Source organism: Colletotrichum spaethianum (genome assembly GCF_022836535.1).
Source record: "Colletotrichum spaethianum MAFF 239500 DNA, contig35, whole genome shotgun sequence".
Classification (NCBI taxonomy): domain Eukaryota; kingdom Fungi; phylum Ascomycota; class Sordariomycetes; order Glomerellales; family Glomerellaceae; genus Colletotrichum; species Colletotrichum spaethianum.
Genome location: NW_026054805.1, coordinates 207,904 through 233,046, shown reverse-complemented (window position 1 = coordinate 233,046; position 25,143 = coordinate 207,904). Strand labels below are relative to the sequence as shown.

Here is a 25,143-nt window from a genome sequence, read left to right as displayed (position 1 = left end):
AATAGAGTCACCTGTCTCGAAGGCATCCTGCATCGTTGAGGCAATGACACCAGTTGGGCCTCGCTTCACCCATCCAGCGCAGTACACGCCAGTGGACACTCCTGACTGGGTCGAGTCAGAGGCTTCATCCTGGTCTATCCCGAGAACCCTGCCTCGTCCGTCGTTCACCACAACGCCTCGCCGATCGTCGAACGCTATGCCGGCTTCTTTGAACCCAGGCAAAGGTACGGACTTGTATCCGATAGAACGGAAGACCAAGTCCGAGGATAGTGCCAGTATTTCCCCAGTAAGGCGCGCCTGGGCACCAGGGTCGAACTTGTGGGACAGTTCGGTCCGCTCAAATACGGTGCTCCCAACATCGGAAGGGGCCGTTTCGCTGGCCCGAAATTCAATTGGGCTGAGACAGAAATCAAGTGACCATGACTTATCAACATCCTCTGGACGAGCCGCGGAGCCCTTTACGACCACCTCCATCAAGCGCCTTGCTGCTCTAGGCAGTGACTTGATATCTGGGGGATAAGGGTTTTATCCACAGGATGAAAGGCAACATTTTGGATCTTCATCAGCTCTCTGACCTCCTTGATGGTGAACGCTGCCTGAAAAGGGGGGTTAGCTTGAGTTCCCTGCCAGCATGGAAACTAACTATCATACTCACCTGCATTGGTCCACGTCTTCCGACAATACGGACTCGTTTGACACGAGATGTCGCAAGCTGAGCCAGAGCCTCTTCGGTGATGTCAGTTCGCCGCAGAACGTCGATATCTTCAAGGAGCATCCTAGCGACGTCCAAAGCCACGTTGCCCTGACCTATGATGATAGCTTCCTCGCCCTTCGTGAGATCCGGCACAAGTCCGGCGTATTCCGGAAGTCCGTTGTACCAGCCCACAAACTGGCGGGCTGAGTAGACGCCACGGAGGCCAGACTCTCCAGGAATGCCGAGGGTTCTGTCTTTGGCAGCCCCATACGCCAGTAACACAGCATCGTAGTTGCGTAGTAAGGTGGTGAAAGGAACAGTACAACTATCGTGATAAAGACCAGAGTCGCCAACGGAGACGTTGCCCATGAAGGAAAAGTTAGGCGAGCTAGCAACTTCTTCGAACTTATCTTGACAGTTCTGCCGTGTGTTAGTCAGACGCGCAATGTTTGCAGCTGAAGATGCAAGAGTTCCAACCTTGACCTCGGGGTGGTCCGGAGCGACTCCAAAACGAACGAGGCCGAAAGGAACAGGCAACGACTCGTACATGTCGACCTTGGCCTGTGGAAGCTGTGACATAACGCGGTAAGAGGCGTAGAAGCCGGCAGGTCCGGAGCCGACGACGGCCAGGCGGAATGGGGCGTCAGATCGACGGATTTGTCTCGCAGCAGGAGTGGCTTTACTCATCGGGCGCAAGCTTGGGGCGCCGGTGCCCACCTGTGGCCGGGCATGACTACATAACGGTCCAAACCGGGACCGGGTTCGGGACAGAAGCATGACACTGGTGATGAGTGAAAAAGCGGCGGGATGGGGCGGGGCCCGGTGAGCTTTCAGTCAACCGCCTGGAAAGTACCCTCCAGGAATAGCACCTGGTGATGGCCCTGAATGAATTGAAGAGGAAGATCGTGCTAAAGTCGATGGGGGCTTGGCCGAAATAAGATGCAGAACAGTTACCAAGTAGTGATAAGTGAGTTAAGGCGAGAGCACCGTAATGGAAGCTGTCGGATATAACTCCGGAATTCGGACAAGTGACGGGCGGCAGGCACCGTTGGGAGCGTGATCGGCGGTAAAAGGCTGGCAGATGTCTCCGGATCATCAATGTCGATGCACGAGCAGAACAGACACAACTCTTGGCATACTGGGCTGGGATGAAAGTCAGTCGAAGCCAAGAAACTACACGATGGCTATTTACACCAATAAACCAATTCGTTTGTCGTATCTTGCAATTGTTGCGATCAAACCAGCTTGTGCAAACAATATTGATTCCTACCGAAGTCTGACGGGAGGATCTGGTCCAAGCGCAAGACACCTTACCAATCCCGAACTAGCGCCTCGGGAAGCCAGTGGATACTACTACCCACACTACCTCATACACCTGCACTGCGGTTCCTGGGCCAGTAGGAGAAGGACAACTTTCAGTGCTGCAACCAAGTGAAATCTCCTGAAGTTGCGGGCATATAGGCACCCCGTTGCCGTAGCAACCTCTCATGCACCGCAACCTAGCGCATCCAAACCCAGCTTGGTGATGATGCGTTGGACAACCCACCGCAGGTACCTACTTTCAAGGCAACTGGCCTGGCCGGGGTTGATTTGACTTGATTTGGTTTCACCGTGCCTGGTTTTAGTCTTGGTCTGTCTTACTGTGCTCTTAAACTATCTTATCCCGTCGCTCCCACCACGACCGCCTGGCTGGGCATTCCCCTCCTTCATCCACATTACAAGGTATAGGCTGACAGAGAGACCCTCCCAAGCGACCATCCTCTCAGTCACAGTCTCAACCACTTCGAGTTCTTTCGTTGTCTGTTGGGTTGGCGGCATTCCAGCCAGTTTACTTCGAACAGAGCCTCCCCGCGCATTCCTGATACCCTACACTCCTCAACCAGGAAGACGACAAGAGAGCTTGACTACGACGCGTGTCGCGACAATGGTTCACCAACCTTACCTCTACAATGCCGTTAGCCACGACCGCGATGCCCGCTTCCCCGAGCCCAAGTTCGACCCCAAGGCTGTGACTCGAGCGAGTTGGGAACCGAAGCCGCGTAAACCGAAACCCGAAGGCCCTTTGGTCTCCTTCAACCGCCATCCCGAGTGAGTTAATTCTCTAATGAGGTCCATGTTACGTCGACAACGTCTGCTGAAGCCTTTGCAGAGTGTATTGACTGACTACGACATCTTTTTAGCGCACACTTGGTACTTTCTCACCGATCCAATAACTACGTCTCTCTCAGCCCAAGGATGAAGAGTTGGATCAGGTCCATTCGTTTCGTTCAGCTGGGCCTGAGGGCCCTCGAGCTCATCGGAGCCGCTGGGCTCTTTGCTCTGCTTATTTTGCTGACCAACATCGAAACTCTCGCTGGCTGGGTCATGCGTATTACGGTTTGTTCCTCATATCCGCCAGACCTTGAGGTTCCCGAGGCTAACAAAGTCAAAGCCGGGTGTTAGCATAGTCCACTGTTTATACGCTATCTACCACCTACAGAGACCTGCTGGCGGTCGTAGTCCAGCCTCCTCCACCGCTTATCAGCTGTTCGCCAGCATCTCAGATCTGGGCGTCATGCCCTTGTACGCATACGGTGCTCTGAATGCTCACAGCAGCGGCGATGTGTGGAAGATGAGGCTGGCTGACCAGAGCCTGCTGGAATATTTCGTCCCTGCCGTCTTTTATACCTTTATTGGCGCTGGGGGCTTGCACCTGATTTCCTTGTGTATCTCCGTCTGGCTTGGCTTCATGTTCCGTAAAATCACGCAGATGCCTCCGGACATGAATCCCCTAGAAGATCATCTCACCACCCGGGCCAAGCACAAGAAAAACAAATCCAGCGTTGCGACGTCTGTGAGCGGCGATAGCGAGAAGCGAATGTCGACGCCTCTCGAGGACCGACGTCGATCCGGCGCCCCATACGAGGATGTGTCTCGACCCCCGAGCATCCCCTTCCAGCGGACGCGAGCCGGCTCGGATGTTTCCAACTTCACCCGCGACTCCCGCACTGACTTGCCCTACCGCCAATACCAGATCTCCCCAGGAAACTCCCCACGCAACTCGGCAGCCGTCAGCGAATACGCAAGCATGTCCGCGCCTCGGTTCTCGCATCGTGGTTCCTATGCCGAAGTCCCGCTCCACGAAACGAATGCCCAGCCATCCAGACTGTCCACTCCCTCCGCCGCAGTACCGCAGTCTCCGGGTGATCCTCGCAACACTGGCAAATTTACAGAGACCTGGTTCGCAACGGACTCGCTGATCTCACGCACGCAGAAGCGGAATCGCGCCATGGATGCTGCGGCGATCGCAGAGCAGAAGAGAAGAAGCAACAAAGCCTATGAGGCGCTTGGCCAGCGTTACAATGCAGACGATTCCGACTCGGAGCGCGATGAGAATGACCTCGCTGGCAGCGACTTCGAGAATGACGTCGGCAACAGCCCTCACCCAAACCCACTGGCATCCAACCCCCACGCCACTCCCCGAGAGCCAAGACGCCGTATTACTCTCTGGAAGACACGGCATTGTCGGAGGTGGACCTCAACTCACGAAGGGTCAGCGGCACAAACGACATCGCCGACGAGAGGCCTTCCTCGCTCGCTCCGAAGGCCTGGCCGCGCAACCGCGACAGCTCCATCCAGCCCGAGTCCGATTTTTACTCGAAGCCCTATGGCGAGCTGAAGCCCGCGACGCCGCCCGTCATGATCGAAAGCAACCGTCAGGTGTCGTCCGGTAACGACTACGAGAAGAAACAGTACTCGTCGGCCTACGGACGACGCAACGTGAGCGGCAAGGTCGCCGAAGAAGGCTTTGCCGGGTCTAAAGGCGGTTACTCGCGCTACAGCGCGATACGGGGATGATTGGATGAAAAGAGACCTCGGCAAGGAAGGAAAGCGAATGGTTCAGATCATGGGGATTTCTGTTTTGGAGTTGGCGTGGGATTAAGGTCACGGTTTACGACGTCAAGCCAAGTTTGAGTGTGTATGGCAAGATGGCTTCGTCAGGGGAACGGAGAGAGAATAAATATGATTGATACCTTGTGCAGGCCACTGCATTGCAATCCATGTGACGTTTTGTAGATTAGATCAGTGAAATCCAGAGAATTTGAGCTGAAACTTATTGGAGCAACCTCTTGGCCATCCTTCGACGCCAAGCTATTTTATACATACTTTTCAACGAACACCGATATGGTTAATGCTCCTGCACAATATATGCTCTTTTCCCTGCTCATATTGATGACCATGAATGATACCTTGCCTGGCCAAATTGGTTGCGAGCATCGGGCCCTTGATTTAACATCGCAGAACGACAATTTTAATCAACTCTGAGCGTACTTGGCCCAGTTGACCCGAGGCTCGGCCTCTTTCCACCCCATGTCGTCCCAGGGGCCAAGCCCACTCAGGTGCCTCATTGTTGGTCGCCCATGCGGACAGTTCCAAGGCTTGTCCAGCTCGCCCATGTGGCGGACCAGTTTCTCCATTTGCCGCTGTGCTAGAGCTTTGCCGATCATGACGCTGCTGCGGCACGCTCTCATGGCAAACATGGAGCGCACCTTGGATGGTCGCGGGGCGGACGAACTAGTCTCCGTCAGGTGATGGTCGCCGAGCAAGGAGATGAGCTCTTCAAGGTCGGACAGTGTGAAGGTCGTCTCGCGGCTCAGGGGTAGGGCGAGAAGCTTGCATCTAGATCCCACGGGCTGGTCGCCTGAGCTGTCTACACCAACCTTGAAACCGTTGACGTCCAAGGCAGGAATGTTCTCCATCACGATCTCTTCCTCCAAGGCCGTGAGCTCTAGCTGCTTAGGGTGTACCAGTCGTTGTGACTGGACGACCGTTGTCGACTGCAGCCTTTCAAAGTTGTATTTTTCGTCCGACGCGTGTTGGTCAATGATGAAAAGCTCATCGTCCCCCGAGGGATCCCCATCTCCATCTCTCGGCGCGTGACGAACAGCAATGATGAACCCTAGGTTAAACTGACCGACAATGGTCATTTTGGCGAAGTCTGATTTCGATATGATCAGGGACAAAACTTCTTCAGCATCTTCTGCATCGATACCGGAGGTCATGATAGACCGGCTTCGCTGCGGAATGACGCGTTCTATTTCTGCTCTCCACGCCTGGATGCGATACTGCAGATCGGCTGCATCGATCTTTAAATTTTGACTGTGCTGTAGAGTAGCATCCTTGCGTTTGATGCCCCCTTTAGGATATGTGACCTGTGGTCTGTGGACCTGGTTTGCCTGGACAAATCTTGCTTTGCCCCATCGTCTGCTGTCAACAACTGCGCCAATTCATTGTTGCGACCCGGCGATTCCCTAGTTGGTTCGGCTGTTGGACTTGGACGCTCATCAGAGGTGCCAGAAGAAGCGTCTGAACCTTCTAGAACAGTATTATCCTTCATTTGCTCGTCCTGGGGCAAGTCATCCAGTTGACTGCCTTTGTTGGTCTCTTCATCGTCCGAGCCCGTATCCGCACTAGGACTGGTCTTGCTTGACAATTCGGCGCTTCCTCGACTTCTCCCTTCCTGCCTCGTCGACTGAGCTGCTGAAAACATCTGGGTGAGGCGCGAGCCAAAGGAGGCATTCGCTGCCGCGGAAATCGTCAACGGTTTGAATGCGGTTGTCTTTGACGGCAGCCCCGGCAAAGAAGGCATCTCCGACCCAACCTTTGCTTTCTTAGGCATTGTCCCTATAGAGCCTGTGGCCGTGCTGTCGCCAATAGTAACAGTCGCAACATCCGGGGCCGACCGCTTAGGTAGCCGGGGAGCCGATGAAGACGCAAGAGGCCCATCTCGTGGCGTTCGAACCGGTGTTATGGCCGGAATTTGGGCCTGTTCATTACGTTTGCTGCGAACCCCTGGCTGCGAGTCGTTGCCGGGAGACGTCTCCGAGTCATCCTTGTTGTCTTCGGCAAGTCGAGCGTTAAAGTCAAGGACTCGTTGAGGTGTTTCAATAGAATTGACAGATCGAGCTTCAGGCTGGATTGCCTGAGAACCGGCCATTTCTCCAGCTGCCTCGTCTTCCAGCTCAGAGGCATCGGACGTGGCAAGAGCCGCCGGAACCCTCATGCTCCTGCCATTTGCAGGATAGCCCCTAGACCGAGATCGTGTCTCCCGTTCCTCGTGTCGTGTGTTTGTATCGTCTGTGGTTCGTCCAACCCACCGGCTGATCAAGCTCTGTGATTGGATATCTGCAGAGGTGAGCTTCCTGGGCTTTGAGGTACGAGCCCTCTGTGTTGGCTTGGTGTGAGAGTGAGGTTGATTATCACTGTCGTCGTCGTCGTCCCCGGAGCTCGACCCAGCACCAGGTGTCGGGCTTGCTGCCTGTTTGGGGCTTTCGTTCTCGTTGTCGAAGCCGTCGTTGTGAGCAACGGCCGCTTTCTCACCCGGCTTCATCTTCTGCGTCAACTGCTGAGCGGCCGGGATAGAGTAGTCTTGAGACTGGAAAAGAGATGCCAATGCCTCCTTCAAAGACTCCAACATGCGGTTCTGGTCATGCAACATGATGGTGCGCTTATCTGGGCTGACATTGACATCGTATAAATGGGTATCAAGCTGGATGTCTGCGAAGATGAAAGGGGACTGCGACGCATTGTAGGCTCTGTACACTTCATTGAAGACCTTGGCAAACTGGGGCAGCCCGCATGGTCTGCCATTGACAAAAAACATTTGTCGATCAGGAGTCTGACGACCTTCTCCATGGGCCGGCCGACTCACGTAACCCTGGACGCGAACCTCTGTAGAGATCTGCTTGTCCTTAACAGCAGACTTCAAGCCAGGCCCAGTAGTAGGCTCGAACTCGAGGGCCAGGTCGAGCTTGACCAAGACTGTCATTGTCTTGGCGCCGAAAATGTTTACAATGTTCTCGCGCGTGGTGGGATTGCCTTTTGTGGAGAAGAGAACGATACGCTTCCCCTTGGTGGGCTGTTGCGATACGGAGAACTTGACACCTGTCTGAATACAAGCATATTGGTTCAGGAGTGCGATGACCTTGTTCCATTCCCGCTTGATGTTGCGCTGCAGCTCGCGGCGGCGCACGGGAAGGTTATGGAATAGATTCTCGACAATGACATTGGTGCCTTTCTGGGCGGCAATAACGTGCGTATCTTTAAGCTTCCCCGAGGATTCGAAGTCGAGCTTGGTGCCTTTGGGAACATCCTTGACCATGCATGTGACAATGCTGAACTGTGAGAGAGCACACAGGGACGACAGGGCTTCGCCACGAAAGCCAAATGTTTGGAGAGTAGCGAGGTCGGAGTATGTTGAGAGCTTGGAGGTGTAGTGCTTGAGAGCTATAGTCTCGTAGTTGTCAGGAGAGATGCCCGAGCCATTGTCCTGAACTTCAATGGAATCCAGCCCCTGGTTCTTGAAGCGCACATCTGTGGGAAAACAAGACAGACGTCAGCTTCGGAATGGAAGGCAGTGCGGGAAGGTATCCAAGGGTCATACCTATGCTCGAAGCGCCGGCGTCAATACTGTTCTCGACTAGTTCCTTGACGACGGAGCAGAGGTCGACGATGACTTGACCGGATTGGATCTGGTGGACCTTGAGGGTGGAAGACGGGTCAGTACGGTCGAGAATGGTTTTCCGTAAAGGAAGAGATGCTGGGGAGGATGCTCACTGTGCGGCCCTCTATGGGCTTGATTGTGGCCATTTCCACGAATCTTGAACTTGGCATTCAGTGCATCACTTTTCTTATACCCACGCCGCTTTCATAGGCAATACCGTTTAGTACTCACTCACCCAAGGACCCCTCTTACATAATCTTCGCATTCGTAGAATAGGCACTTCAGGTAAGATCAGGTACGTCGAAACGGAGCAGAGATGTGTGCCGATAACGACTCCTGTATGGTGACCCGCGTCAGACGCGCGGTAAGTACCTGGCAAAGACGTGCCGTACACGCGTAAAGTAACGACCCGCTAGTGCATGGTCTTGTGCGCAGCGGACGCACGGTGTCAGCGGATGATGCAACCCGAAGTATGGCCGGCCATACCCATCCATCCAGACGCGATTAAGTAAGCCAATACACTTGCAGCGCAGTGCTCGATTTCTTGTGTCCATGTTGTCCGCTGTGATTACAGCACAGCCAAGCCGTCGCCTACAGCGTCTCCACGCTCGTCTCGGACGCAAAAAATGCTTGATTGTCGGGAGTTGCTCGAGGGGGTGGGCACCAGTGCAAGGAGCCTTCACTCGGCCAATCTGTCCCTAGAGACTTGACTGCAAGCGTTAGGTAAGCAATGACTGGCAAAGGAGCATCAAGAAGAGATTTGAGTACATAGTGTACTATGGTCAGCGGTCTGCAGGACACTAGACAGGCACTACGGCCCTTCCTTATTGATGCCACGATGGGCCCATCTCATCTCGCAGGTTGAATGCAAATATGAAGCTCGCCTGGTCCAATTGATTTCCTTCTCTTCAGAGGAGACGACATGAGGATGTGCGACTCGGTGAGTAGCCGGATCCAGCTTCATGCGACGTACGGAGCAAGGACGAGCGGCCGTTATTCGCTCCCGTAAAAAAAGCATCCTTGTTTGAGCAAATGTGCGTAATGCAGGTAACGCGTACTGGTAATGCTGAAATAGATGGTCACATAGCTCGAACGTACTCGTGCAGCAGCCAGGTCGATTTGGTTTCCCATAGGTTTCCCGTCAAACTCACCATGGCCGGGACAAATAAGCGATGGAATATCAACGCCCGCCGCGGTGGGCAAGGTCGAACATGTGGTTGCGTTTCTGCCGCATAGCAGAGGAGCATATCTCCTGTCACACATTTACGGATGCACGTCTCCATAGAAAGTCACACCTGTTCAAGCAGGGTGTAGGTAGCAAAAACACCATGAAAAGTGTTCCTCCCATACCAGAGCTGTACGGAGCCCAGTCCGCAAGACATTGCCATACCATGCCGCGTGGCTGGCATCACATACACTGGTGAACTGAAGCGCCGTAGGGAGTAGCAGCTGCCTATTGGGCGATCTTGTTGCATTGCGGCCGATACACCTCACTCCTTGCTTGGAGGCGTCGATAAGTAGGTGGTGGCTGTTGGCCTGTTAGTTGTCGGCAGCGGCGGCGGCGGCGGCCAAGAAACGTAGCGACGCCATGTGAAGCCAGGAGCTCGTCATTAACCCACGGCCAAATGCCATGTGCCATATGCACTTATACTTCCATTGCTGCTCCTTTACGCTGGGTCGGTAAGCTCGACGACGACTCAATACTCGACAGTTCGATGTCCCGCTTCTCACCATGAGGGTGTTTTCTTTCACATTAACCAATCGACTTTTGAGGGTCCAGACGGAGCAACCAGGGGGCCATCAGAGGACAAGTGCATGCACAGGGACAAAAAGTGACAGGGACGGTATCCCACTTGTGTCTGTCAATCGCGTCTGAGTGCCATGCCGTGCCAGACCAGGCCATGCCAGGCATGAGCATGGACATGGACATTGGCGTGGACATGGACATTAGCATCGGCATGGGTGTGGATATGTGATGGCAGGGTTTCTTGGCGAAGGCCCACTCTGCAGAAAGCCCATGGCTGCCGGCGCTACGCAGTACACACACTACAATCACGGCGACTGCACTGACTGCCGACAGCGGCCGATGGGGGTCGTGGCGGGTTACTTCGTCCTATGTAGTGATGTTGTGGTTGGTCGGCCTTTGTTCTTCGAGTGTCGACTCGCAGTTTCGCGAAGATGAAAACGCCCGAAAGTTCCGGTCTAGCGGATACCCTCTTGTGGTCTCGGGGCTGTCCAACCTTGCGATGGAAACACAAAAAGTTGAGAAGAGCAACTACTGCATAGTTTGTGTCTCTAGCCATGCTGCGGAACAAGTATAATAGCTTGGTGTACGATGACGACCACAAGACAGCTATCGGCGGCAAACACAGGTACTTAGGTCAGTAACAGTGCTGGACGGGTTCGGAGTTGTGTACACGGCGCGGTAAGGGTTGCATCGTAGCTGCAGAAGACTTGCGCTAGTGATTTATATCAGATTGCTGGGATGCATGTTGCTGAAGAGGTTGGATATCGATCTTGTACCTGGTTTGGCTTTGGGACAGAGGGCATTCACAGACCGTGGCAAGTCGAATCGTGACGGCAGTATCGGAATATCTTTTTTGGATAGACCGGCCGAATTTGCGCTGGAATGCGGCCCAACGACGAGAACGAGGGTTAAGCTCAGAGTTGGAGATGTGAGAATGGGTTTGGGATGCAAGGGTGGGTGGGTGGATGAGTGATGAGGAGAAACAAAACAAAACAGCTGCCACTCATATGTACGAGCAAACGAGAGAGAAAGAGGGCAATGTGAAGCGACCGACACGGACACAGCGTTTGCTGGAGAAACGAGAGGAAAACGTTTCACGTCACATTGAGGGAACCATAGGCAATTGCGAGAGCCAGGGATGCCAGGCTAGCTCAGGGGATACTAATCCTATGTAGTGTAAGAAGAGTGAAAAACAAGGCAACCGGTTGGGACTGAACGGGACTGTAGGTACCATCATACACTAGTGTACGCAAGCAAGAAGACACGGCGGGGCAAAGTTATGAAAGGGGGATCAACCATGGGAGGGTAAGGTGAGCGGTATTTCGGACGTCTGCAGAGTGTGGTGTACACATGTTGACGCTGCTGAAGTCCCCCCATCCATGAGTCGAGTCGGGTGCTTCGGGACAAGTTGTGACAGAAAGCCTTTGCCGCCAGAGCCATTTTCACGCAGAAACCGGCTCCTACCACCCCCTTTTACTTTATCATCTTTTAGTTCTAGTTTTTGTGAATCCTGCGTTTCCCTCTCATTGTCGAGCACGGGCTGTGCAGAAAAGCTCGTACCAGAAAGAGGAAGGGGTCTGCTTCCATCAAGGGAAAACCCCCCCGCCCCAAATTGATTGCGAATGGATTACCCAATCCTACGTCTCTGCGCGCATTGCGCGCGCGAGAGGAAGGCGACGACTGGCAGGGTCGACAGGTAGAGTGCAGTACAGTAGGTACGCTCCCCCAAACGTCGGTGCCTCCACATGCTCTATGTTGGTAACAAGTGCAACGCCATGTCGCAAAGGAGGACACCGAGGGATGGCTACACAGGCGGGACAGGTAAGTTCCATACCTAATACACTTTGGGGCTCTGCAGTTTTCGGGTACTTGCCATGCGACTCGACGCGCCCAACCCGTGGATACGTGCCGTGTACCTGGTTCCTCAGCGGAAAGTGGGCTTGCATCAAGGTAGTTCAGAAGTGTCTCACCGTCAAGGCTGTGAATGTTGGAATAACTGCAGCATTTGCTTTAGTGTCCTCTGCGTGTGTCGAACCATGGTTTCCTTATCTGTCTGGGTCAAGTACCCCCTCAAGTACCTTGGAGTACTTTACAGATGCCTAGTCTCGGCAGCATCGAAAGACCACCTCAGAAAGCGAACCTCACTTGCACTTGACACGCCTATTTCCCACCAGGAAGGACGGACACCTCATCTGTGCGGGCCCATCTTACATTGGGAGCAGCACTAACAACAGTAGCCGGGTACCGTGTAAATACCTGAGCGCCAGTGACAGCAGCGATAGATAGCCTACCTAGCTGCGACAGCAGCAGCAGCAGCAGCAGCACCACCACCACCACCAGCGCCTCGCCCAAAGAAAGCACGTTCTTTTTCCTTCCTTCTTTCGTCCCTTCCTCCCGCTACCGTCTGTCCCTTCTTTGTTGTCGTCGTCGCCGTCGTCCTTCGTCTCGCTCCTTAGGTTCTCTCTACCGGTTCCCTCCTCTCCTTGTAGCCAAGAGGTAAACAATCTCCTCCCTCGAGGCTCGATTCAACCAACTAACGCTTCCCTACCGTGGAAGACTCGAGCGAGCCCTCTCCACCCATGAAGAGGCGCTCGTCGGGTTCGACCGACGACAGCGACGAACCTCCCCCCGACCCTCCTGCTGCTGCTATCCAACTTCAACATCAACACCAATACAGACAGCTTGCCCAAGGGCGCAATTCTGCACCACCACCTCACGCTCCTAAGCAGTCCGCTATCGCTGCCGCCGCCGCTCCCGCAGTTGCCGGCGCCTCGAGACCGTCGTCCGCAAGGAGTAGACGCTCAAACAACCCCAATTGGAAGCTCGAACATGGCCTGGATGCGAATGGATCGCCCGAGAACCATTCCTTAATTGCGTCTTCATTGCCGCCGCCGCCGCCCCTCTCGTCTCCGCCCCTGAACGCGCTATCGCCAGCATATCGAGACAACCAACGACAACTCCCGAACCGCAACCACTCCCAAGCTCCCGGTGCCGAACGCCAGCTCCACCAGGACGTCGCCAGCCTGCAAGACGACCAAGGCGGTCGCGACGACACCCCTCCAGACGATCAGATGGCAATGAATACCGAGAAGATGCCCGACGTGCGCTTCGTAGGCCGCCGCTCCCGATCTCGCGGCCCCTGGTCCATCACCATTTTCGCTCTGGCTGTTACTGTTTTTGGCATTACTCTGCTCTGCGCCATCTTGAATTCGTCATGGACTCGCCAGCTCGACGCGAAGGGATGCCGCATGTCATACATGCGGCCCTCTTACATTCGCCTGCGTGACTTCGACACCGAACACACCCGCTTTGCGACAAAGTACTCGCTGTACCTGTACCGTGAGCAGGGCGTCGACGACGAAAGAAAGGTGCCCCCCTCCCCAAACTCTCAATCCCCCGTCAGATGGACTGTACTGACCATTTGCAGTTGCGAGGTGTCCCTGTCCTCTTCATCCCAGGTAACGCTGGAAGCTACAAACAAGTTCGACCGATAGCCGCCGAAGCTGCAAATTACTACCACGAGTCTCTCCAACACGATGAAGCTGCTGCCGCCGCCGGCGCTCGAAGCCTTGACTTTTTCACCGTTGACTTCAACGAAGACATAACAGCCTTTCACGGGCAGACTATGTTGGATCAGGCAGAGTACTTGAACGAGGCCATCAGGTACATTCTGTCTCTGTACATGGACCCGCGCATGTCTGCGCGTGATCAAGACTTGCCGGATCCCACGTCTGTTCTCGTTCTCGGTCACTCAATGGGTGGTATAGTTGCGCGCACCATGCTCATCATGCCAAACTACCAGTCCAACTCGATCAACACCATCATTACCATGTCTGCTCCCCACTCGCGTCCTCCTGTGAGCTTTGACGGGCAGATTGTCAAGATATATGACGATATCAACGACTACTGGCGCCATGCCTACTCTCAGAAGTGGGCTAACAACAACCCACTGTGGCACGTTACTCTTGTTTCGATTGCTGGGGGTGGCTTAGACACCGTGGTCCCATCCGACTATGCTAGTGTCGAGTCGATAATTCCTGAGACGCACGGTTTCACCGTCTTCACCACCGGCATTCCTGGTGTCTGGACCAGTATGGATCACCAGGCTATTCTGTGGTGTGATCAGTTCCGCAAAGTCGTTGCTCGGGCCATGTACGACGTCGTTGATGTCCACAGATCTTCGCAAACGAAACCGAGGGCAGAGAGGATGAGAGTCTTTAAGAAATGGTTTCTTACCGGCATGGAATCCATCGCGGAGAAAACTCTACCTTCCGAAGGGCCAAGCACGCTGCTCACTCTCGAGGACAACTCCAACGCGATTATGGCGCAAGGCGAGCGCCTAGTTCTGCGGCAGCTTGGACGCGACCCGAAACCGCGGGCACATTTACTTCCAGTGCCTCCTCAGGGGTCCCCAGAAGGCAAGCGTTTTACTCTTCTGACTGACACCACGTTGGATGGGCCGGGAGAACATGGGAAACTGGAGATCTTGTTCTGCAGCGTTTTCCCGCTGCAGCCTGGCCAAGCGACAACCTTGTTTTCCATGAACATGGATCTCTCAGGAGACAGCACCGGGTCGACCAGGTTGGCATGCAAGAACGCTGCGCCCGACGCTATCTTGCTCCCTGCTTCGACACGATCGCGTCATGAACCGTTTTCCCTGGACAACGAGCCGGTAGCGAAGCCCTTCTCATATCTTCAGTTCGACATTGAAGACATCGCCGATCACCAATTTGTGGCCATTGTGGATAAAGCTGTCAAACCGACTCAAAGCTTTGTTGTAGCCGAGTTCAGCGACAACTCGCAGTCCCACAGGCGGCGCAATATCAGTCTACGCAGACTTTTCGCTTTTGGTATGACATTGCGACTTCCATCGAACCGTCCCATGGTTGCGGAAATCAACATCCCCACGCTCCAATCCAGCCTTCTGGCTTACAATCTGGAAATTGGCAACCAAGCGTGCGGCACCACTTCAGAGCTCTTCTCTCCCCTGATTCGACAGTACCTGGCTCAGCCGTACGAGTCCAAGTTCTTCGTAAACGCGAGGCATGCAAGCATCAGTATGCACGGAGTAGCCCCCTTTGTTCCGCCCCCCTTGAGGCATAAGGAGCATGATGAGCAGGGTCTGAGCCTTCAATTCTGGACTGACCCGACATGCGAATCTACTATCCAAGTCAAGCTGACGATCGACGCATTGGGCAGTTTGGGCAAGCTATACATGCGCTATCGAACGGTATTCGCAGCTTTCCCACTGCTCGTGGTGACCCTCGTGCTTCGCAAGCAGTTCCGGGTATACGACACCACTGGCACATTCATCTCTTTTTCCGAGAGTCTCGACCTCTGTTTGCGGCAGTCGCTACCCCTTATGCTTCTCTCTCTGACGTTCCTCTCCCTGTCAATGACAGGATCCTGGTCGTCGGGGCCGGGTGTACTCTGGCACTGGCGGAATACAACGTCAACTGCGACCGACTTTCACAGCAACGACCTTCTGACGGGTACTCAGGATCCTTTCTTCTGGTTCTTAATCCCCCTAATCGGAGTTGTCTGTATCGGCGTGTGCGCTGTTCTTCACTATATTACCCTGGCCTTGACTCAGCTCCTTGGATTCGTCTACGCGTCGGTGGCTCTTCGACCCTTCGGCCAGGCGCGAGATGAGCGCCGACGAGCGCAGCTACCACTTTTCGCCGCTTCGTCGCCCCGACGGCGCATGGTCACCACGGCTGTCCTTTTGTTTCTAGTGTCTACCTTCATACCCTACCAATTCGCTTACTTGGTAGCATGCCTCGTCCAGCTGTTCACCGTTGTCCGAGCTCTCCGAATTGCTTCGGAGCTCAAGTCTGGGCCGAACTTCGACTTCTACCACTACGCCCACTCAATACTGCTGCTCATGCTTTGGGTCCTTCCTATCAACCTGCCGATATTGGCCGTGTGGATTCGCAACCTCTCAGTTCATTGGCTTACACCATTCTCCTCGCATCACAATGTACTCTCCATCATGCCCTTCATACTTCTTGTGGAGAACTTGACGACGGGCAAGATGGTGCCTAGAGTCACCGGCAGAATGAGGCATCTTACAAGTGTGCTTCTGTTTGGCACAGCCATTTATGCTGCCATTTACGGCGTTTCATACGCCTACATGCTACACTACCTTGTCAACTTGATAGCTGCATGGTTAGTGGTGATCCACTCAACAAATGATAACTGGCCCCTCGCCGGCTTCAGTTCAATCTTCGAGAACAGTCACCTCGAAGGCCGCAAGCGTGGTAAGACACCATGACGGCAGAGCTGACAATTGGTCAATTGTCCAGATTGCCATGTCATTGGCAATGGCTGCTCGGTCAGAAAAAAACTTTCATAGCTTCTTGGAATCCGACTTTTAACTCGACCAGTCCACGATGTATATACGACGAATGCGATCAGCTCGTTGCGCCCTCACTTACAATATGAGGGGGTCGCAACGGTGAAGATGCAGGAGCCTTCATTTCTTTGATATAGACAGTCTCAGCCATCTGTAATCGACGTCAAATTGGTATTGACTCGACGTCAGGACGGATATACCAGGCCTTTGACCACGACACATTGGCGTTGGCACAATGTTTTTGGGTTCTCGTCATTTTCGTTCATCTGCATCTTGCATTGGCTGGGGAGTTTGCACGGTTTGCACGTTTTGGCTAGAGGCGTCGAAACGAATATGTTTTCCTATGGACTAGGCCATAGAGCTTCGGTCGTGTCCTGGGTTCTCTTTCCTATTCTCCTATTCCCCTTGGACCAGGGAATTGCACCGTTGCACAAAAGCATTCGCCCGAAGTGGCGTTTCCATGTGGCAGGCTATATGCTAGAAAGGGGAGACTTCTTTTCTCCCAAGGTTCTGTTTAATGACATGACGGGTTTTCATTTTAGGTGTTGGATCCCGTCCCTGGTTTTTAATCTAGTAGCAACCCAGAGGAAGCTTTACATTCTCTACACGCGCCGGCCAAGAGCGCACGCCAGGAGAGAAGAACGGGGCGAGGAGGAAGAGGAAGTGATGATATGCGTAAGGAGACGCGCAGAGTTGCCAAATGGCGGCGACTGCCCACAGATACTCGATGAAATGCTAGATCGGTTCTGCTACTATTGCTGAATCCCCGCAAACTCGCCTGTGACTTGGCATGTGCTTCAGATGCGGTTATGTACGTTGTATGTGACCGGTGCTTGTCCAACCCATCATCTACATCAACAACAACAACAACAACAACAACAACAACAACAACAACAACAACAACAGCAACAACAATAGTACACTGGAAGTTGAACAATGGAGGCACCGGGAGCTTGCGGTGGCCCTCGTAGAAAACAACCGGAATCAACTCCTATGAACCTGTCTAGTAAATGGTGCGCTAGTGAAGCAACCCAGAACGCCGATACTCTATCCTTTGTCTATGGTCGTCGCGTCGGAAGGTCTGCTAGAATGTCGACCCACGCTCCGATACCGCCCATCCTTAATTCGCTTTGCCCGGAGCAAGAGAGCTCTTGGGGGCTCACTGAAAGTCGGGGCCATATCTCTCATGATCAGCCGTGTTCTCCGCTTTTTTATATATAACCATGTCTCCGATATCTGCCACAGATGGCTTCTTCTTCAGTCATCCTGCTCGGCCTTGCTCTTCTCTTCCTTGGCCCATTTTACTCGCTGGTGGTGGATAACCCATAGCGTAAGGACCAGGCCAATGGAGCATGCTCCAAGCGTCATGAGGTACGCTGCGCGGTAGCATTCGAGCCCATCGTGGCAAACACGCTCGCCATCCGGTCCCAGGATGCTATGCTTGTCGTAGATCTTTCCATAGAAAATATTGAACACGTTACCAGAGACAACGGGCGACAGCGTCATCAGACCCCAGTTTTGGCTGAGCCCGTGGATTCCAAACGTTTCAGCAACGATGGAGGGAAACACCCCAAAAAGGAAGCCATACGCGATGCCAGACAGACCAGAGACCAACCCAAGCCAGTGAGGGTTAGTGACGTGCAGAGCCAGAATTTGCGCTACAAAGAAGACGACACTGGATGCTACGAGGCACCAGACTCGACTGCCGTGGAGTACCTTGACAATGAAGTCGGAACCAACACCTGAGTCAATCAAGTCAGCTAGTGTGTAGGTGGAGTTAGGATCTTCGACAGTGATCGTACCGCTAAGAAGCCTACCCGCAAAGCTGCAAACTGATAAGATAGACACGTGCATCTGCTGCCTCGTGATGAGATACGCTTCGTCCACGGACTCATCCCAATGGCGCCAAAGGGCTTTTACGTCATTTCCAATGTTGCTAGAGGCATCTTAGCTTCGGACTGCAGACAGTCTCGCGAGACCTCGCGACTTACTTGATGGTCATCAGGCCAATACCCGTCAGGATTCCCATGATGATAAACAACTGCCAAAAATCGACCTCACGCAAAAGTGCCCAACCACGAATATCTACTCGATGAGAACGATCCAGATCAACACTACTCTGCACAAAAACATCACCGGGCATAGAGGAGGAGCTTGACACCAGCGAGGACGTCTCGTCGGGCTCATAATCATCGGCATCGATGGTTTCGATTTGCGCCTCATCAGCCTCGCGAGACGGCGCGGACGGTTCCTGTTCTGGCTGAACAGGCTCGTAGTCGGTAGTGGTAGTGGTGGTATTGGCATCTTTAAGCGACGTACCAGGTTCAATCAGGGCGGCGCCGTGTGCATGACCAGGGCGGTTGGGCTTGACCTCTTGCGAGGACGTACGACGGAGATGCTGCGAGCCAGATAGGACATCGCTGGCGGGCACGCTGTGGTAGTTGGCATGGGGCCAGACGCGCAGGAAAAAGAAGCCGAGGAAGGTCAGCCCACAGGTTCCAAAGGAGAGCAGAGCCAAAAAGGCACTGGTGTTTCCCGGGAAAAAGATGGTTCCAAATGTCGAGAAGAAGAAGGCGCTCAGACCAAAAGCAGCCAGAGGAAACGCCGTTGCGGTGCCCCGATGATGCGGCCAGTTCAGAGCAGATGTCTTGACAGCCGCAGCAAAGGCCAGGCAGCCACCGAGACCAGTCAAGTAGGAAAAGAAGCATAGGAGCGCCACAGGAGCCGCGGCGCGGTCGTAGGCGATGTGGAAAGGGAAGTATCCAAGGGCGAGCAAGACGGAGCCAAGAATGACTGCAGAGCGAGGTCCTTTGTGGTCGACAAGCATGCCGACGGGAACGCCCAACGAGTACATTCCCAAGTTGGCGGACAGACCAATGACGTTCGTTTCGGTCGAGGAAAGCTTCAATCGCTCAGCGAATTGGGGTGCCCATGCTGAGTAAACGTACTGTACAATATAGCATGTTAGCAAAGAGGGCTGAGCTGGGGATCATGGCAGATGTTGTGGAAAGGGAAACGATCCGGTCGCGCCAACTCACATTGGTGCCACATGCCAGAGAGATGACGGTAGCTGCGACGCTGGCAACCAGGCGCGCGCGATGCAGCTGTTTCTCTCGTTGGTTGACCATGCTTGCTGTAGACCTGTAGTCAAAGAGGAAATCCAGCCTCTCAAGATATCATGCTTCGAGTTTCGGGTAGAAGTACGAATGCAACCGGCCGTCGATGGCTGACAATAGCGACAATCGGCAATGGGCGGCGATAACGGCGATGCTTTGGAGTCTTTGTGTTGAGTTGGGGTCAACGTGCGGTGTGGTTGGTTCAGTGTACTATCGGAGGCGCAGATTTCATAGCTATACGGACGAGGTCAACAACATGCGACATGTAGAATAGGCGTCGCACGGAGGATCTGAGGTTTGGTAAGTGTAACAGGTCCGGAGGAAGTAGGTGGTGGAATAAGAAGGGGAAAGGGAACAAGAGGGGAGGTGGTTAAGGGCGGCGGGAAGCTTCGCGGACGGGTAACGAAACGGGGACGATGCCGGATCCCTTATCTTCGGGGAAGGAAATCACGAATCCTTTCGTAGTGCAGAGGTTCCCTGCAATTGCCAATGACATGTACGTGTACAGTGGCTTGAGTGGCCCATCCCTCCGACTGGGATGGCAACGGGAAATAAGGTAGGGAATTGGGAGCCCCCTGTTTCCTCCTAGGTCGGAGCTGCAATGCCGTAAGTTCGCTGCCGAAAAGGCTAACCAGCTACGTAACGAGTACCAATGACGGTAGAGATATTACATATTGGATACGTAACCCGTCTCGTACCCAGTACATTGAAGGAGTTCGGAACATCATGGCTCGACGCCGTGCGGCGTGCTGCGCAAAGTAGCGCGTGCATGTGTCAACTGGACGGGGCCTTCTTCCCTCCCTTTCCTTCAGTGCCCCCTAACCCCTGTTTTTGGTCCAGATTTCAAAATCCCATGCGCCGCCGCCGTTGCCGCTTGACAGGCTTGAAACCGCTCGTTGCGCGTCCAGAAGTATCATTGCGGCACCGGTCTGTCGACCATCATCAATCAGTCCGCCTTAGCATGCCTTTGTGCCGATAGCTGTGAGCGAGAAACCCCAGTCGACTGTTCAATATCTGTTTCGGGGTGGTTCGCGCGATACTTAGGAATGGCTCAGTCATATGACCCATTCAAAGGCATCATCATGGAGCGCTAGAGGGCGTGGCTGTCGCGGAGCAGGGAACTAGTTGGGCTGCACCTCGAAGATCAGGACACGGGCCCAAGTCACTAAGGAGGAACACACCCAGTAGTTTGGTCAACTTCTGTAATCCACAAAGGGCTTGGCATCCATGAATAAGTATGTCCGTTGGCCGTGCTGCAACATCGAGGGCCGGAACTTCGCAAACTCCTCTAATCGGCTCTTTGAGTAAGTGAGATGAACGATAACACGGCGCAACGCTGAACTGCACCTTGCATAACGAATGCGACTGAAAATGTGGGTTCGAATGATAACGGTCCTCGCACGCAAGAGAGCATAACCATGCCGTGCCCAAAATACCGGTACAGGCCCTGCGAGGAGGTCGAAAGGCTATAGCGAAGAGTACTGACAGAAACCACCACCTCGATACACCAGCCGCACCGCGATGCCTGTCCATTCCCAAATTCTCAATATGCCTTGGAGATATTGCTGGCCGGAACAGAAGCTTTGCCTACCCATGAAGGTTCGGCATGCGTTAGATCCGAAATCTGACAACTCAACGCCTGTGCCACGATATGATGTCTTGCAGACGCATCAGCGTGGCCTATATGCGCTTTGCTTGGGCATGGATGATAAGACAAGCCACTGGGCTTTTGTGCAGTTCCACTTGGTGCTGCGCGGCAGGCGAGGTTGGGCAGGGATGGTGGGGAGGATGTGCTAGATTGGAAGGTGGTTTCATGGACTGCGTATCTGTTCAAGATGTCGGGAATCGGTGCCTCGATGCCGACGGCGGCGGTTGGCCGACTTCGGCGGAGAAATCCTGAAAACCTGGGGTCGGGTCCGGGTGGGAAGCCGCAGCCGTCGCAACAACCTCCCGGCTCCACCTGTGTGGCTCAGGAGGGTATGACTACGTAATCTCACGTGCACCTTCAGCCTTCGTCGCCCGAGCTGCCCCATTTCTTGCTGGTTGTCCTGGAGTCGGCTTTCGGGCTGCGCAAGCGCAAGGCGGCTTCCGATCCCAGCCCCGAACGACGACTATTGTTACGACACCGTCGACGACCACCACACCTTTCACGACTGATTGTGATATCCGCTCGCCGTTCCACACGTTTCATACGATCGATCGCGTTTTCCATACCTGACTGACGCCATGGGTGCGTTGCTGTCTTTGCCGCTGATGGCGGTGCCGAGCATGGGCACGGTACGTCGCTTTACTTGTAGCATACTGCTCCCAAGGTTCATCGCTGGTTAACGCTTTACAGGTCATAGGTTTCGCCGCCAGTTGCTGCGGTGCGGCAACATGCTCAGCTGTCTGTAGTGCCTGCGGAAAATGCGGCAACAGGTGCGTTGTCGGTGTTACGCGAATCGCGATGGTACTAACCTCGTCCGCAGTGTCGCTACGCGTATCGGCTACGCCCTCATACTTCTCGTCAACTCGATTCTGTCCTGGATAATGCTTACTCCGTGGGCCATAAAGAAGCTTGAACATCTCATGCTCGACTACGTCAAGATTGACTGCCCTAATGGCCAGTGTTACGGTTGGATGGCTGTCCACCGCTTCAACTTCGCCCTCGGTCTCTTCCATCTCATCTTTGCTGGCCTCCTCTTCGGCATCACGTCTTCCAAGAACCCGCGCGCCGCTATTCAAAACGGATACTGGGGCCCAAAGGTTATTGTTTGGCTCGCTTTTGTTGTCCTTTCCTTCCTGATACCCGACGAGTTCTTCCAGTTTTACGGCGCCTATATCGCCCGCTTCGGGGGAATGCTGTTCCTCATCCTCGGTCTCATCCTACTTGTTGATCTCGCACATAACTGGGCCGAATACTGCCTCGAGCAAATTGAGGAAACCGACTCTAAGGTCTGGCGGACAGTACTCATTGGCTCAACCTTGGGCATGTACCTCGCTTCGCTCGCCATGACCATTGTCCAGTACATCTTCTTTGCTGGGTCTGGCTGCTCCATGAACCAGGCGGCCATCACCATCAACCTCTTACTATGGCTCGGCATCTCGTTCATCTCGGTTCACCCCACGGTTCAGGAGTATAACCCTAAGGCTGGGTTAGCCCAGGGCGCCATGGTAGCAGTCTACTGCACTTACCTGACCATGTCCGCCGTCTCAATGGAGCCGGATGACAAGCTATGCAACCCTCTAGTTCGTGCGCAAGGCACTCGAACAACCTCGGTTGTTATTGGTGCTGTTGTAACCATGCTTACCATCGCCTACACTACCACGAGGGCTGCGACCCAGAGTCTTGGACTGGGTTCCTCGGGCGGCATCCGTCTTCCCGAGGAGGACGAACACGATCTCGTCACCCAGCAGCCTAATGGCCACAAGCAAATGCGAGCCGAGGCCTTGCGCCGCGCCGTCGAAGAGGGCAGTTTGCCGGCAGACGCCCTTTTGTCTGATGACGAGAGCGACGCCGGCGGTACCCACACTCACGGCGACGACGAGCGCACGAGGACCCAATACAACTACACAGTGTTCCACATCATCTTCTTCCTAGCTACAACCTGGATCGCTACCTTGCTGACCCAGAGCTACGACGACCAGAATGCCGATGGCAACTTTGCCCCCGTTGGCCGATCTTACTGGGCTAGTTGGGTTAAGATCGTGAGCGCCTGGGTTTGCTATGCCATGTATGCTTGGACATTGGTAGCTCCGGTCATTCTCCCAGACCGCTTCGACTTTTCATGATTGTTGTTTTGGTTACAACATACAGTCTCTTTTCTCTTCCACGGATGCTGGAGTTCTTCGGGAGTCTCACTTGGAGGCATAGTGTGCATTAGACGGCCTAGTTGCTTACAACAAATATTGTCTTCTAATTTGACTTTGCCTGAGGCCATTCGTTATTCGAGACTATGTTTAGCCTACAGGGTCTATTGGGGTTGGCTCTGTTGCGTAACAGTGCCTTTTTTGTATGTACAATTCCGCATCACATATATTGGTCTGATGTGAAGTTGAAATAAAGGCATACGAACTGCTCACTCATCGTTCTGAGGGTCACGTACAAATAACGGCAAAACTATTGACACTGTCCTGAAGCAGCTCCACGCAAATTCGTAGCCGGGGTAATCTATGCCTTCGCCTTTTTTTTTCTCTTTCTTTTTCCCTCTTCACCCTAACCCTTTCTCTTTTTTCCATAACGCATCCGAAGGATACCTAGTCAAGCACCATCGTGCTACAGATATAGAATTTCTTCCGTTCATCACCAACACAGGGTCCCTGACTAGGTCCAGTAACGCTGGGTATCATAGTCCCGTGTCCGGTAGCACATTTCAGGCTTGCTGGACAGAGTCAGTGGCATGGAATCCCTCCAAGGTCACGTTGACTGCTCCCGCCTGAACGAGCTGTCAAGACAGTTAGTTGGGCTTGTAGAAGTGTGAAATAGATGGCCACTTACGGCACGGGAGAGATCCTCAATCAAGTCCGTAACGTCCTCGATGCCCACGCAGAGCCGAATGAGGTCTTCCGGCATCTGCCTCTCCTTCCGGGTTTTGGCATCGATGCTAGCATGACTCATCTGGCAAGGCATACTGATCAAACTGTTCACACAGCCAAAGCTCACGCTAATGCTGTACAGTTTAGCAGCCTCGACAATCCTCTCGGAAAGCGCGGCGTCGCCAGTCTCAAAAGACAGAACAGCGCCGGCGCCACGCGCCATAGACCAGTGCAGGTCGTATTGAGGGTGGGACTTGAGTCCCGGGTATCGGACCTTGAATCCATGGGACTGGAGGAATTCAGCGATTTGCTGGGCGTTGGCCTGCTGCTTTTCCATGCGGATAGCGAGCGTCTTGATACCTCTCATAAGGAGGAACGAGTCGTTGGGCGAGAGACCACATCCGGTGGCATTGATAGTAAAGAACAGCTTGTCTCCAATGGCCGAGTCGTTGACGCCAATCACGCCTGCCATGATGTCATGGTGTCCAGATAAATACTTCGTACCCGACTCATACACAATGTCGGCACCAATGTCCAGAGGATTCAAGAGCATGGGTGAGAGCATGGTGTTGTCGACAATGACCAAGGCTTTGTCGTTGACATCGTGCACAAGCTTGGCAATCGAAGGGATGTCGACAATCTTGATGAGGGGGTTCGTAGGCGTCTCGAGTAGAACCATGGCCGTCTTGTCAGAAATGACATTACGAACGTTCTCCACGTTGGTGGTGTCTACATGGTGAACGATGATTCCCTGGTTCGAGGACAGGTATGCGAGCAGCCGGTTGGTGCCTCCGTACAAGTCGTCGCCGGTTATGACCTCGTCACCGGGGCGCAACAAACGGGTGATGACATCCAGGGCACCCATGCCGGAACCAACGGCGAGGGCTCTCGTGGCATTCATGATCTTGGCCAGATGGCGCTCAAGGTGAGTGCGGGTTGGGTTGCCTGACCTGGTGTAGTCGTACTCATTGCCACCGGTGGCTGAGGTCTGCTTGAAGGTTGCGGACTGGTAGATGGGAATGCTGGACGCGCCATACTGGTCATTGCTGTCAGTGTAGACCAGCTCAGTGGCGAGAGCATAACGGCGACGACCATTGCGAGGGCTGGAGGGCGCTGGAGATGGAGGGAGATCGTGACCGTCGAGATCAACCCGCTTTAGGGGGTTGCTGGACTTGGCCGCAGGTCCGTTGTTAGGCGGTGTAGACATTGTGAGACAGGCAAGTCGTAGCGATG

General features: G+C 54.0%; 6 protein-coding genes across 6 annotated transcripts; 3 read left to right on the top strand and 3 right to left on the bottom strand.

Moving 5' to 3' along the window:
• Nucleotides 1-473: 473 nt before the first annotated feature.
• On the bottom strand, nt 474-1,381 carry ColSpa_10409 (NADPH:adrenodoxin oxidoreductase, mitochondrial; the record flags this gene model as incomplete). The annotated part of the gene is made up of 2 exons (XM_049276621.1): nt 474-596; nt 656-1,381. 2 exons carry the CDS (start codon nt 1,379-1,381, stop codon nt 474-476), a joined length of 849 nt encoding a protein of 282 aa, XP_049132578.1.
• Nucleotides 1,382-2,618: 1,237 nt separating this feature from the next.
• ColSpa_10408 (uncharacterized protein) lies at nt 2,619-4,531 on the top strand (the record flags this gene model as incomplete). The annotated part of the gene is given in 4 exon segments (XM_049276620.1): nt 2,619-2,782; nt 2,923-3,070; nt 3,174-4,100; nt 4,112-4,531. 4 exon segments carry the CDS (start codon nt 2,619-2,621, stop codon nt 4,529-4,531), a joined length of 1,659 nt encoding a protein of 552 aa, XP_049132577.1.
• A 7,972-nt stretch (nt 4,532-12,503) lies between these two features.
• On the top strand, nt 12,504-16,198 carry ColSpa_10407 (GPI inositol-deacylase; the record flags this gene model as incomplete). The annotated part of the gene is made up of 2 exons (XM_049276619.1): nt 12,504-13,292; nt 13,352-16,198. 2 exons carry the CDS (start codon nt 12,504-12,506, stop codon nt 16,196-16,198), a joined length of 3,636 nt encoding a protein of 1,211 aa, XP_049132576.1.
• A 1,338-nt stretch (nt 16,199-17,536) lies between these two features.
• ColSpa_10406 (putative metabolite transport protein) lies at nt 17,537-19,407 on the bottom strand (the record flags this gene model as incomplete). The annotated part of the gene is made up of 3 exons (XM_049276618.1): nt 17,537-18,215; nt 18,271-19,226; nt 19,318-19,407. The coding sequence occupies 3 exons, from the start codon at nt 19,405-19,407 to the stop codon at nt 17,537-17,539; spliced, it is 1,725 nt and encodes a 574-aa protein (XP_049132575.1).
• A 2,214-nt stretch (nt 19,408-21,621) lies between these two features.
• ColSpa_10405 (membrane protein TMS1) lies at nt 21,622-23,166 on the top strand (the record flags this gene model as incomplete). Its single annotated transcript, XM_049276617.1, has 3 exons — nt 21,622-21,672; nt 21,734-21,813; nt 21,864-23,166. 3 exons carry the CDS (start codon nt 21,622-21,624, stop codon nt 23,164-23,166), a joined length of 1,434 nt encoding a protein of 477 aa, XP_049132574.1.
• A 581-nt stretch (nt 23,167-23,747) lies between these two features.
• Nucleotides 23,748-25,117, bottom strand: ColSpa_10404 (cystathionine beta-lyase; the record flags this gene model as incomplete). The annotated part of the gene is made up of 3 exons (XM_049276616.1): nt 23,748-23,819; nt 23,873-23,992; nt 24,038-25,117. The coding sequence occupies 3 exons, from the start codon at nt 25,115-25,117 to the stop codon at nt 23,748-23,750; spliced, it is 1,272 nt and encodes a 423-aa protein (XP_049132573.1).
• Between the last annotated feature and the right edge of the window lie 26 nt (nt 25,118-25,143).